This window comes from Marmota monax, unplaced genomic scaffold (assembly GCF_021218885.2).
Source record: "Marmota monax isolate L192 unplaced genomic scaffold, Marmota_monax_Labrador192_F-V1.1 WCK01_AAM20220418_F8-fsc00011, whole genome shotgun sequence".
NCBI lineage: Eukaryota > Metazoa > Chordata > Mammalia > Rodentia > Sciuridae > Marmota > Marmota monax.
This window is the reverse complement of record NW_026693082.1, coordinates 9986807-10001015: the sequence shown is the minus strand read 5'-3', so window position 1 is coordinate 10001015 and position 14209 is coordinate 9986807. Positions and strand designations below refer to the sequence as shown.

The window sequence follows — 14209 nt, the reverse complement described above, 5'->3', positions numbered from 1 at the left end:
GTAAAATTAATTACCTTCCTTCATTGATGAGTTCAATAAATGCAAGTCCTGCATTCTTCTGAATAGAATTCTGCCATTCCTAAAAAGAGCAAATATAAGAAAAATGACCATGTAAATGAAAATATCACCTGGTTTAAGGAACATATTGATGTTATTAATACGTCCACATTATATTGTTTCTGAATGTATTTACAAGATTTTAACAAATGTTATTTTATAAGAAATCAAATTCTAAAATGTAGTTCTATATTACATAGTTTAAATAATATTTTTAAGTTCCCAGAAAATTTTAGGCTTGATGCAGACAGAGAAGGAAAGTGGGACTGCAGGTACAGCGGGCTCCCAGCACAAAGCTTCCTTCCGAAACAGTCCAATGACCAGAAGTGACCTCATATGACTATAACCGTCTAGAAATTTTCAGGATAGAAAACTTCAGTCTCTAATATAGAGATTTTCTTTAAAATTATAAAACAAAAATTAGAAACATAAACTCTATATTAAATTGGCATGGAATTGAAACATTTTAATTATATGTATGTACCAAATGATTGAAATTCATCCAAATAGACAAAAGTGATAAATACTTTTAAAATTTGAAATAAAAATATCTACTTCATATTAAATTTTAATTAATTAAACGTATTGCATTCTCTCTTTGCTAATTTAGAATATATTTGTGAATCAGGCAATTTCCCAGGGTCAAAGTCATCATTAGGAACACAAATGATTATTACATAATGTTTTAGATTGGGGAAGCATATTGTTAATTTTCTATGCTTCGTGTGGCAAATAATATGATTTAAACATCTATTTTTGTTTATTTGTTTATTCAAATAATTTCAACTTTATAAAATATAGCTGATAAGAAGTGCTTTTTGATTAAAATTTATATTTCTTTGAATAATTAACTGATCTCCCAGTTCCCCAACACACACACACACACACACACACATACAATATCACTATTAATTACATAAATATGTAAATTCCTATTACTTCTCTCATCTATAGATTCTTCTCTCCCCATTATCTATTTTCTTTATTTCTTTGGGTATGATTTTTTTTTACAGTAAAGTGTACTGTCATTAATTGTGAATTTGATGACTTTCAAAATACATACAAATATATCCATTGATGCAGGTTCAATTGTTTGCCCCCAAAAGATATGTTGGAGTTCTCTATTTACTAATAACTGCTGGCCACTGTTGTCTTCTCCATGGGTTTAGCTTTACAAAAATCAATCTGCTTGTCAAACCTTCATTTTACTCCTAATCACATTCCTTTTTAAGTCTTTGCACATATGCCTAATAAACGTGGTCCTCCAAAGTACACATTTGAATGCATAAATATTTCCTGCTCTAATGAAATGTATGAAGAACTAAAGAAGGAACAAATTATGAATCTACATTTCTGAAGTAGAGAGAATCAACAACTTGGGAAGAGATATGGAAACCTGGAGAGAGTCTAAGGTCACTGGGTCCTGAGTACCATAAACATCTAATTACAATGTACCCAAATAACAATACTGCTACTCCATTTAACAGAATTTATTTAAACTTTCAAGTCATTGCTATTGATAACAACCAAAGAGGGCTCCTTCTTCAAACTATAACATAATGACTTACTATCATCATTTTCTTAGATAAGACCATAATATATACTATATTTGGTGCAAACCAAGATCCTACAAAATTTTCAGATTTCTTGAGAACTTGTCATTTATTGTGTTACTAACTCACAGAGAAAACTGATTCTATGTAAGAAGAACTAAGCCACTAGGAAGAATAGATTTTTATAAACTACTAGCTTTTTATATGACATTGTTTGTATACAAAGGATCTTCTATCAGCATAACCTGCTAAAAGGAATAAAAGTTTCAATGATGTTTCACAGAGTACAAATCCCATTGTTCCAATGCACTCCAAATAATACCTGCCTAAAAACAGAGTAAAATGTTTTAAAAATTCTTTTGAGATCAAACTAATATATCTGCAATCTACATTTAGACAATGAGAGGATAATTTACAACTTTTGATATGAGCTAAGATATGGGCTTTAAAGGATAAGAGAGTCAATAAAAGAATATGAACATAAGACTTTATAAAATAAATTTGTGTTTTAGAAGAGTAATTATTTTTTTTTTTTTTTGAGCAAGAGGAAAGAATAGCAATTGATTTCACAAGCCTTTCCAGAAAGAAGAGACTAGGAATGCAACATAGTACTTTGAATAGGGAAATGGAAAATAAGAGACATTACAAAGAAGAGATGCTAGGACTAGATAAGAATTTAGATTTAGGGCTGGAATAGAAGAGTAGAATGAAGTAAGTTATTAAGTTTTCAGTGTGTTTGAGTAGGAGAATGGTATTTTATTATGAAAATACTTGAGAAGGATATATTTTTAGGGAAAATCGTAAACACTGTCGTCTTTAGTTAACATTTGTTGGATATAGAAGGATGCTGATATATCAAAAATAAATGTGGGACCTGGAATTATTTGCATGGAAATATTAATTAATGCATGGCATAAGATGGAAGTCTCCTAAGAATAAACAATAAGAGGATCAAAAGACCTAGGCTGAGTCTTGGCAGCATCCACAATATATGAGACAAAAAATAGCATTTGAAAGAAAGAGTAAAATAACTATCAAAATTTAAAAACAGAGGCAGGATATATTGCATTATTCAAAAGAAAACAGTCTATAGATATACAGTAGTTCAGGAAAACAAAATGATAAAGGACCCTTTAATCACAAATATTACTTTCAAAGTCATTACCTGGAGTCCTGTTGGCAAACTGACATGAAAGATACGGACCCAAATGACAGTAAAAAGATAGTGATGGTAGGGGTGGGGAGAAGGGGAAAATGAGAAATAATAAAGAAACAGAAATCACTGTATTAACATAATTTCAGATACATAAAGATACTGCTGATAAAAAAAAACAACTTTAGAAAAAAAGATGAAAATATCTCCCAGGAAACAGAACAAAAGGATACTCAGATGCAATTAAAAGACAGCAATAGAAAATAAAAGAGATAAGGAAATTAAGAAACTGGAGGTTCTTCCTTTGAACTGCTAGCATCAATTGAGTAGGAATTTTGGGAAGAATAAATAAGAAATATGGAAGATAGGAAATTATCAGAGAAATTTCATTTCTCTTCCAGAAATGAATATATGACATAATTTCCACAGGAAATTATAGACTCTCAGGGAGAAGAAAAAGGCTAACAGGAAAAAAAAAGATAGTTTATACAAAGAATCACGAATCAGACACTAGATTTCCCAACAGCAAAATAGGAAGGCAGAAGAAAGCAATGACTTCAGAATTATGAAGAGCATAATACTCAGAAAGTGTATGCTGCTAAACTATCAAATAATCATAAAGATAGAATGATCACTTTTTCAGACACACATAAAAATGTTTTCTTCATCCACTTTCATTCAAGAACCTACTTGTGAAATGCTCTGCAAAATGAGTGAGTATGTCAAATAGAACAGACAAGATTACATTTGTGACAGTCTTCAAATTTCAGGGGCTTAAAAAACAAAGGTTTATTTTATGTTCAGTTTCTATATACATTACCCGTGTTTTGTTCTTTACCATCATTAATCTTATTCTGGGAGCCAGATGGCAATGTAGCCACTTTCTGGAACATTGCTGGCAACCAAGATGAAGAGAAAATGTGGTTTTAATCATGCCAATGCACTGGCACTTGCAGCTTCAGCACACAAGTAGTACTTGACCCGCATTTCAGTGGCCACAAAGTCATGTGACCAAGCCCAAGCTCCCAACCTATTCAGAACTCAAAATAAGGGAAAGAATCAAACATATGTGACCAAGTCTAACTATTACTAACAGGGAAAAATGTCAAAAAGAGATAGACACAGCTCTAAGAACAAACAATGGGCTGACCACAGAAGAGAGGCAATGGGAATTCTCTAAATAAGGGTGAATGTAAGTACCAAGATGACAGCTGAGCAGAGGCTCAGAGAATGCATGAAGTGCACTGTATTTATAGTATATTTTGGTGCTATTGGAAAGGTTGTAAAACTTTAAGGATAGATTCAGAAAAACAATGAACTGACTAATAGCAAAGAGGCAATTAATTCCAGAGAACAGGGTTGTTTAAGGAAGAAAATGAATAGTGCAGCTACAAATGATATTCACAAGAAACATTCGTGCCCTCCAAAATTATGATAATATTATAGTTGAAAAATTAGGGGTTGTGCCCCTTACTTTTTAGTATGTTAATGGCTAGGCTTTAAGAGTTATGTGATATGATATGGTTAAAAAATGTATACAGTGAAAATACAAGTAGAGAGTAGAATGGTGGTTACCAGTGGCTAGTGTGGGTTGTGGGGTGAATGGGGGAGTTTTGGTTAAAAGATACAAACTCCAGTTAGATAAGAGAGAAAGTTCATGCAGTCTATTATACAGCATGATGACTATAGTTAATAATATATTGTATTCCTTGTTAATACATTGTATTCTTGAAAAAAATGCCAAGAGAGTGGATATAAAGTGTGGTCACCACAAAAATGATAACAGGTGATGAATTTATTAGCTACATTTACTCATTCCATGATGTATATATAATTCAAAACATCATGTGTTATATAGAAAATACACAAAATTCTATTTGTAAATTTGAAAACAAGAAAACGAAAAACATAATAAAGAAAAGATCATTGCAATTCTTTTTTTTTTCTTCCATAATTTCTTTGCCATAATATTGGCAGGCAATATAACTCCTGAACTTGTCTGATGACAATGTAAAGATATTAATGGGCTTCATATCTGAGTTCAATTGCTTTCCCAAAATGCCTGAAATTCTAGCACTGCTCTCCCTTCCAAGTTTCCTTCCAAAGAGGAGTCCACGTCAGAGAGGCTGGAAGAAGTCTTCTTGCCCAAGAATATCTTCTTTAACCTTTTTGTGATGGTTAGACTGGATTACTTTCTCATTTTCTTCCCAATGTTTTTCAGAGTTTTTAAATGTAAGCATTAGAAATCCATCACACCATTTGTTTGCATATTGTCACACTGTCAATTTCCCTACCTGTCACAATGTCAGGGATGACAACAACACCAGAGGAGTCTCTGGATTGGTGGATGGAATGCAACAGAGGAAAGGTGGACTGAACTGGGCTTGTAAATTAAGAGAATGGAAGAAGAGGATGTAGGAACTAGAGTATACAAGTACCAAAAGTTTGTGATAAAAGCAAAGTAAAAAATGGGACAGGCGGTTTAGAAAAAGACATGATCAAATTTCCTAAAATGAAGAAAGTTAAATATGTAGTAGACTCTAGGAAGAACAGAAATAAAGAGATACCAATTATGACAGATAAACAGTGATATGGAAATCCTGAAGAAGGCACAAGGAAATGGGATGTCCTGAAAAGTTATAAGGGAAGTTATTTCTTCAGAGAAAAGTAATTAGTAATAAGTGTAGATGAATTTTTCCTTTATTTGTTCATATATAAAGTTTGGTTACTACTTGTGAAGGAATCTAAACCAAAGTGACAAGGTTATAGACTTCACTGTACTTCTTTTCCAGAAGACTGTAAACTCCTTGGTGTTGGTATTTTGAATTGAAGAGCAATGTGATTTTAAATCTTCATATAGTTTTAATTTTTAGCACCTGCTACAGAATGAGAAAACTAAGTTTATATTCAATAAATATTAATTAGTAATCTGTTGGTAGGCAGAAATCAATATACAATTCATCTCTCATTATTAGCAGAGATATAGGGCCAGGAGGTAAGTAAGGAGACCTCTTAAGATGTTCATACCAGAGGTGATCATTACTGTACTCCTGTTCTTACACACAGGGTTTTAAAATAACATAAGTTGAAATACTACTATTTCTAACATGAGAATTTAAGACAAGAGAGTTAATTTGTATTATGTCTCTGTAATGTTCATTTATTCTTTACATACTTTTTTGTGCGCATTATATATTAGATTTAAGTACTGAATCTTTAAAGGAAAAGCCATGCTTTATTTATCTTTAGTGATAACAAGTTCAAATAAAATCAGTGATGTAATTGCCACCGTGACTATATTACAGCACTAAGGCCACAAGAATTTACTTTGAAGAATTTTAGTGACATTGATGGGAAATATAAAAATATCCCTATGTATAAACTTTAAGGAACAGTATATTCCCTTGTGCCCTTTTCTGCTAGGTTCTGTTCATTGCTTGCCAAACATATTTTTTCTCTACCAGACATTTATTGGGTTATACATTTATGTGAGATGGCTATGAGTATAAGGATAGTTTTGCAGGTCTTGATCTGAATTAATGATCAAAGTAAATTTCACATAATACTAAGAGTATAAGCATAAGGATTTAGCATAAGACTTTTTTAAAAAACATTTTTTATAGTTGTAGATGGACACAATGTCTTTATTTTTATGTGGGGCAGAGGATTGAACCCAGTGCCTCACACATGTGAGGCTGGTGCTGTACCACTCAGCTACAGTCCCAGACTGAATTATCGAAGGTTTTCAAAATTTTTCATCAAGTATATTTTCCAATTTGCATAATTTTAATTTATCAAGTCAATGTCTGTTACTATATAAATCACTATTAAAAATCTGTAAGGTTGGGGCTGGAGTTGTAGCTCAGGGGTAGAGTGCTTGCCTCGTACATGTGAGGCACTGAGTTCAATTCCTAGCAGCACATCTAAATAAGCAAATAAAATAAAGGTCCATCGACAACTAAAAAATTTTTTAAAATTATTTTTAAAAATCTGTAATGTCACAAATGTCTACTTGTCTCCTCTGAAGGGAATTTAATGTTTTTGTTTTTCAAATTTGGGTACAAGATATTTAATTCCCAGGTAGGTGATATACTATGTTCCAGCAAGTACATATTCATCTCCTTGAAGTCTGAGTGGGGAGTGAAAAACCCTCAAAATTGTAAGCAATATCAAAATAATATAGAAATGTGTGAATTTTAAAGTATAAGTACATAGAGCATTTGTGTTTATTCAGGTTGGCATGTCTTAGAGTTTGGGTTATCCTAATAATTCCTTCAATTCTTTGTACCTATTAACTAGCACATATCTATGTATAAATTTTAAGTAACAGTATTGATCAATATGTGATCAATGTATTTTTGTTGTTGAGCTGAATTTAATCCTCCAAAATCTTCGGTATCACTTAAATCTGTAGATCTCAATACTGGCTGAAGAAAAAAAAAAATCAAAGAGAATTTGAAAAACGACCAAAAATATAAAGCTTGGGGTGTTGTCTCAGTAGAAAAGTTGGGGAATTAATGGCTTAAGCTATACAAGTAGCCCCCAAAGCTGATTTACACATAAGTTTCACCAGCTATCTTCTGGGATTTAGCATAAGAATTTTTTTAAAAAAAGATTTTTCAATAGTTGTAGATGGACACAATGTCTTTATTTATTTATTTTTATATGGGGCTGAGGATTGAACCCAGTGCCTCACACATGTGAGGGTGGTGCTGTACCACTGAGCTACAGTCCCAGACTGAATAAGACATTTTTTTGTTGATTCTTTCTATATTGGTGAATTTTAAACAAAATGATCTCTTAAGGCATTGATGAGATCACAAATTTCTTTCAACTACTTTTTAAATATACTAAATGAGAAAGAAAAAAGAGACAATAAAATATTTCTCACAAAATAAAGCACATAATCTTCTCAGAAAATGTCAGGGCTGAATGTGATTTTAAGTTTGTTTAATAATTTCTGGTAATCACAAATGCATGTCTAAGGGAAAAAATTGGAATGGGAAGGAAAAAGTATCCTATGACTATAACATGGAAATCTCATTCTGTGGTTATCCCAAACTGTAGATGATTTTTTAGACCATACTCCTATGAAAAAGCATGATACTTTAACAATAATTTATGGTAGTTATCTTAAAGAATGTCACATAAATCACAATTTAAAACTTTGAAAATAGGGCCAAATATGGTGGTATGTGTGCAGTCCCATCTACAAGCCAGAGTGAAGCAAGAGGATCACTTTAGCCAAGAAGTTCAAGGCCAGCCTGAGCACCATAATTAACCTGTTTCGTAAATACAAAAACAAAAAACTTTGAAAATAGGAGTTGAGATAAAGCCTTGACCATTACTTGCTTATCACTTAATATCACTTTTTTTTCTATGGTGTTGAGGATGGAACACAGGGGCCTCACACAGGCTAAGCACATCTTTACCATTGAATTATATATCCTCGGCCCAATATTACTTTTATTAACCATAGAATATTGCTTCTGAAATAGAAAGTTATATTTTGTAGTTAATTATTTACATATATATTTATCACTATATCACAAACTCCTTAACAGAATGATCTTTATTCAATTTTTTGTACCTATTAAGTAGCATGTATCTGGCATATAGCATATGTGATCAATGTTTTTTTTTTATTGATCTGAATTTAATCCTCCAAAATCTATGATCTTAAATCTGTAGATCTCAATATTGGTTGAACAACAACAACAACAACAAAATCAACAGGGAAGTTGTAAAAAAGACCAAAAATACCAAAATAGTCTCTCAGGATAGGGCCCAGATACCAAAACAGTTTTGAAACTCCCAGATGACTTCAATGTGAAGTCAGTGTTGAAGACCATCGAAAGGTCAGCTTTCTCTTTTTAAAACAAAATTACATACATATAAGACATAACATACCTAGTTTTCAAGCATGCAGCAATTCAGCAGTTGTTACAAAATATATATATATATATATTTTCCTTCAAATTGTTCAACTATTTATACTTCCTTCGAATTATATTGTAAAATAGTACAATATTGCATCATAATTACACTATAATCTATATGGTGATTAATGATGTATCCACATCCTTAAGGCTAGTCCTAAGGTCCTTTAAAGAATTTTACTCTCATGAATGCTCTTTTATTTGTAAGACCCAAAGTATCAAAGTATCAAAGTATTACCTTATAATGTGTAAAAAAAATAATAAATTAGGAAAGGAAATGATTATAATCACTAATAGACATTGGCTTTGTTACTTCAGAAAGTATTTCTTTAAATTTAAATTATTATGTGACTAATTCCATAAGTTTCAAAATCATTAGATAAAATAGTAAAATGGGAAAAACACAAAACTTTGGGAAAACAAAAAAAGTACATAGCACAGAAGAGGAGTTGACTATTTGTTGTGGTTGCTGAGGTACAAACTATGTTGGGAGTTATAAAACAGGATACAGGTGATCAGGGAAGAAAACTTTATTCACTAACATATGGATTTAGAGGAATTGCTTAAAACAAGGTTAATGTATATCTGAGAATATGTGTAAAGGGATAATAATAATTTCCCATCATTTAAACAAGGAAAAGCTCTTGGCAGTGATGGGAAAAAGTGTATGTTGAAGTCTTAATCCTAAAAAGTCATTCCAATATGTCTTTTGCCCTTTTAGAGAAAAAACACACACACACACACACGCAACAATCAGCTACTAAAGAAAACAAACAACCTAAGAAAAGATGTGGATTAACCTTAGCCATCAAATTTCTATATTTGTATGGAAATACATTTAACTTCAGGTTTGAATGCCTACAGAGAACTGCCAAATCTGTTTTATCACATTTTTTTAAACTCTTCTACATGGATACATAAAATGTCCTTAAAATGAAGGACTTTTCAGGGAACTGAGTTGGATATTAAGGACTCTTTGAAACTAAATACTTTAAAGACAAATAAGTTCCAGAAGGATGACAATGAAATCCCTATGTTCTCATCAAAATCACTGTATGGTATTTAAATTACCTAGAGGAAATCTCAGACAAAGAATATATATTTTTTTCCCATCAGTTCTCTTCATCTGTGTCAGCTCAATACACAATTCTCATTTCTTCTTCTTTGTATGCAATTAAATAAACCAACTGAATGTCTTTAGAGATTTAATATATCTTAAAGTTTTTGAAAATATGGAAAATATTACAAGGCAAAATTTGGGAGGATAAATTGAAATTTTAACCGATGTGATTCTGCAATCTGTATATGGGGTAAAAATGGGAGTTCATAACCCACTTGAATCAAATGTATGAAATATGATATGTCAAGAACTATGTAATGTTTTGAACAACTAATAATAAAAATTTTAAAAAGTCATCTGGAACATCAGAAATTATTTTATATTTCCTATGCCCTCAATTTCTACTTATTATTAAGTTTTACAATAAAGTGAAGTAGTGGTCCTTTAATTTCCAAAGTGAATGTTCGTTATAATTGACCTGCTCATAAATCTGTGCAATTTTAGTGAAGTTAATATAAGTACAAGGTGTCACAAAAAAATGCTACGTAGAAAATAAAATAAGAAAAATTAGGTACAGGAAATGAATATATCAATGAATAGTTAAAACAACATTACTGGTATGAAGGCTAATCATGGAAATACTATTAAGCAATATGGAAATAAATTTAATTGATTACTAAAAGGAAACTTAATGTTAAATAAAAACATAAGAACATCTCAGAATTTTAGCAGATTACTAAACTTAATAAATTCAACACACATTATTATAAAATTATCAATATATGTATGTACTAGAGTTTGTGCTTTTTTTTTGCGGGGGGGGGTTGGAGAATGGGCACTCAACCACTGACCCATATATCCCCAGCCCTATTTTGTATTTTATTTAGACAGGTCTCACTGAGTTGTTTAGCACTTTGCTTTTTCTGAGGTTGGCTTTAAACAGGAGATACCCCTGTCTTACCCACCCAAGCTGCTGGGATTACAGGCATGTACCACTGCACCAGGCTGTGTTTGTGCTTTTAATAAAGAAAAATGTAGCTTGTTTTATAGGATAATGTTTTTAAAGACAGCATCTTCTGTAACTACTAATACATATAGCATACATACACTGGCACCCCTCAGTATCAATGGGAGGATGGTTTCAGGATCTCTCACAAACAACAAAATCTGTGGATGTTCAAGTTTCTTACATAAAATGGTATCACATTTGTATATAAATTGTGTATATCCTCCTTTTCATTATAATTTCTAGATTACTATATATGATATAAATGCTACATAAATAGCTGTCATACTGTATTGCTAAGGGAATAATGATAAAATTCCAGAGATGTGTTTTTTTTTTGCAATATTTTTGATCTACAGAATATCTTCTACAATTGTGAATAAAATAACACATTTATAAGCTGAATCTAAATCTGAATTGTTGATGAGGAAACCTGCTATTTAGTAGATATTGGAAATTAAAGCAAGGAAAGTTTTGTTCTGTATTTTTCCAGTTCTAGGGATTGTTTGAGTATACAACCTTGACTTCTATCATTGAGATATATGCCCAGCCTGGAAATGATAATTTTATTAAATAAGAAAATAGGTGGAATGTTTCAGATTTTAATATCTATTTGCACATAGAGAACACTAAAGCTCTAAGTTTTTTACAAACTTTCAAGATTTTTGACATTTTAAATGAAAATAATTTAAATTAGAAATTAAAAACAATCATGCAACATTTTAAAACACTGGTATCTCTCACACTCGAATACACAGGTTAAGATTTAATAATGTGGTTTTGAAGAGTTTCACTTTTTGATGTTTAACTTTGACGGAGCAAGAACTTTAAAAGAAAAACAAATATATAAATCATATGCTGCTCTGTAGTCAATAAAATAATCATGACATCATTCTTCTAGTTTCTGTTGTTAAGCAGGCCAAAGATTTTTTTACTCTTGTTAAAATAAAAATACTTTTATTATAACTTATTATGTGTGGACTGGGATGTGGGTCAGTGGCAGAGCATTTGTCTAGCATGCACCAAGCTCTGAGCTCAATCACCAGTACCACAATAAAATAAAATAAAATCTATTATGCAAGCGAGATGCAGTGAGGCATGCCTGTAATCCTAGTTACCCTGGAGGCTGAGGCAGGAGGACAGCAAGTTTAAGGTCAGCCTGGATAATTTGGCAAGATCCTGTCTAAAATCAAAACATAAACAGGGAATGTAACTCGAGGCAGAGAGCACTTGTCTAGCATATATGGGTTCCTGGATCCAATCCCCAATATCATAAGAATAAGTAAATAAACAAATAAATAAATAAATAATAAAAGTAAATTTAAAAAGCTATCACGAGTTTGTATCCTGACAGATGTACTATTATTTTGTCTTAAGTTCTACTGTGCTGTATCATTTTTTTAAGAGAGAGAGAGAGAGAGAGAGAGAGAGAGAGAGAGAGAGAGAGAGAGAATGTTTTAATATTTATTTTTCAGTTTTCGGTGTACACAACATCTTTATTTTATTTTTATGTGGTGCTGAGGATTGAACCCAGTGCCCCGCGCATGCCAGACGAGTGTGTTACCGCTTGAGCCACATCCCCAGCCCCTGTATCATTTTTGATGATGGCCTTTGTCATATTATTTTAGAAATAAAAATACGTGTGCCAGTAAAATGTTCTCCAAAGCATTACAACCTAAGAAAAAGTACAGTAAAATATAAATATAAAGGAAATCATATCGTTAGCATCAAGAATTATATAAAGTATGCAAATATGTAATAAAAGTGTTGGGAATTATTAAGATGCTCCATATAGTTGACTTTTCAAAAATGTTCGCAATCTAAAGATAAAAATATACAACATTTCTCAACATGTATATTGGGGCTTTTGTATATAAACATATTTCTTGACTACCACATGGGGTTAGGCCACATCCCAGAGCAAATAGCACTATAAAAACTGCCCTGTTTTTAAGCATGACTAGAGAACAACCCTGCTAGAATGAACCACTTATGCTCTGTTGTCTGTAGGGCTTACCTATTCTCATACTTAGAGGACACAGAATCTCAGCTCATGCTTCAGAAAAGTAATACACCACTCCATGGCTCTGCTAGATATTATACTTAAGAACATAAATAAAATCGACCAATATATAAACTTGAAATGTTGCACTTCACTGGCATGAAACAGAATTATGTATTAATATTCATATTTCTTCATGAATAACTGCTTAAAATCTTAAGAGTTGTAGAGAGTCTAGGTAACATACGTTTTAAGCCAGTATAAGAACTTCTGACACATAATTGGCTGATCTTTGATGATTTACAGAATACTGGGAATTATAGAATAACTTGTTCTAATTTTGGACTACATTCACATTTTTAAAAGAAAAGCACAGATATTTCATCTATAGGAGGCAGAGTTCTGCTGACAAATATTTCATCTACTAGCCACATAAGATTATTACCACACTTGAAATCTATGTGATTTGAAATGTTATTGAAGTCAGTCTCCTGTTTCTTTTTAATCTTATTTAGTGTAACTATTAGAAAACTGATAATTGTACGTGGCCTACATTTTATTTCCATGGAACAATATTCTAGAGTGTGAATCAGGAGAAAAGCTATTTGTATACATGTTGTAATATCAATTTTAGCTTGTATTAATATCATAAAAAATTAATTTTAATTCATGTACAGAAATAATTTGACAGGCTATGTATTAAATGGCTAATAGTAATTATTCCTGAGCAGTAAAAATACTCTTATAGGAGAAATCCTTTTAAATTTATAATATTCTCAATTTTTAAAATACACAATATCTACTTCTTGAATCAAAAACCATTCATGGCATCCATGTTCAACTGTTTTTCAATACAATGAGGAAAAGATAATCTTTGCAACAACTGGTGCTGAGAAAACCAAATATCAACACACCAATGAGTGAGAGTGAAGCTGGACTTCTATTTCATACCCTCATATAAAAATTAACTCTAAATGAATCAAAGACTCAAACATAAGAACTACAACTATAAAACTCTTAGAAGAACACCTTGGGGTAAATCTGCATGAACATGGATTTGGAAATTGAATCATAGGTATGAATCTTATTATAAGAACAAAGGCAACAACAAAAATTAATAAATTGGACACCACTGAAATTAAGAACTATTGCATATCAAGACACTACCACAAAAATGAAGCCTGGCATGAGAGTACACACCTACAATCCCAGAGACTGGGGAGGCTGGGGCAGAAGGACCAGAGTTCAAGGCCTGCCTCAGCAACTTAGTGAGATCCTGTCTTAAAACAGTTAGTAAGTAAGTAAATATGTAAGTTAATAAACGAATAAATAAATAAATGCCTGACGATGTAGCTTATTAGATAAGCATCCCTGGGTTGAAATCCTAATACTGGAAAACAAAACAAATGACAGTTCAGAAAATGGAAGAATATATTTCT

At 31.7% G+C, this 14209-nt stretch overlaps 1 protein-coding gene across 8 annotated transcripts in view; it reads right to left on the bottom strand.

Annotated features, from left to right (window-relative positions):
- Nbea (neurobeachin) overlaps nucleotides 1-14209 on the bottom strand; it is a 651894-nt gene that overhangs the window by 319311 nt on the left and 318374 nt on the right. For all 8 annotated transcript variants that reach the window (XM_058582531.1, XM_058582532.1, XM_058582533.1 and 5 more), the window contains one exon: nucleotides 15-79. In XM_058582531.1, coding sequence (XP_058438514.1) covers nucleotides 15-79 — 65 coding nt within the window. The remainder of the gene's footprint in view (nucleotides 1-14; nucleotides 80-14209) is intronic.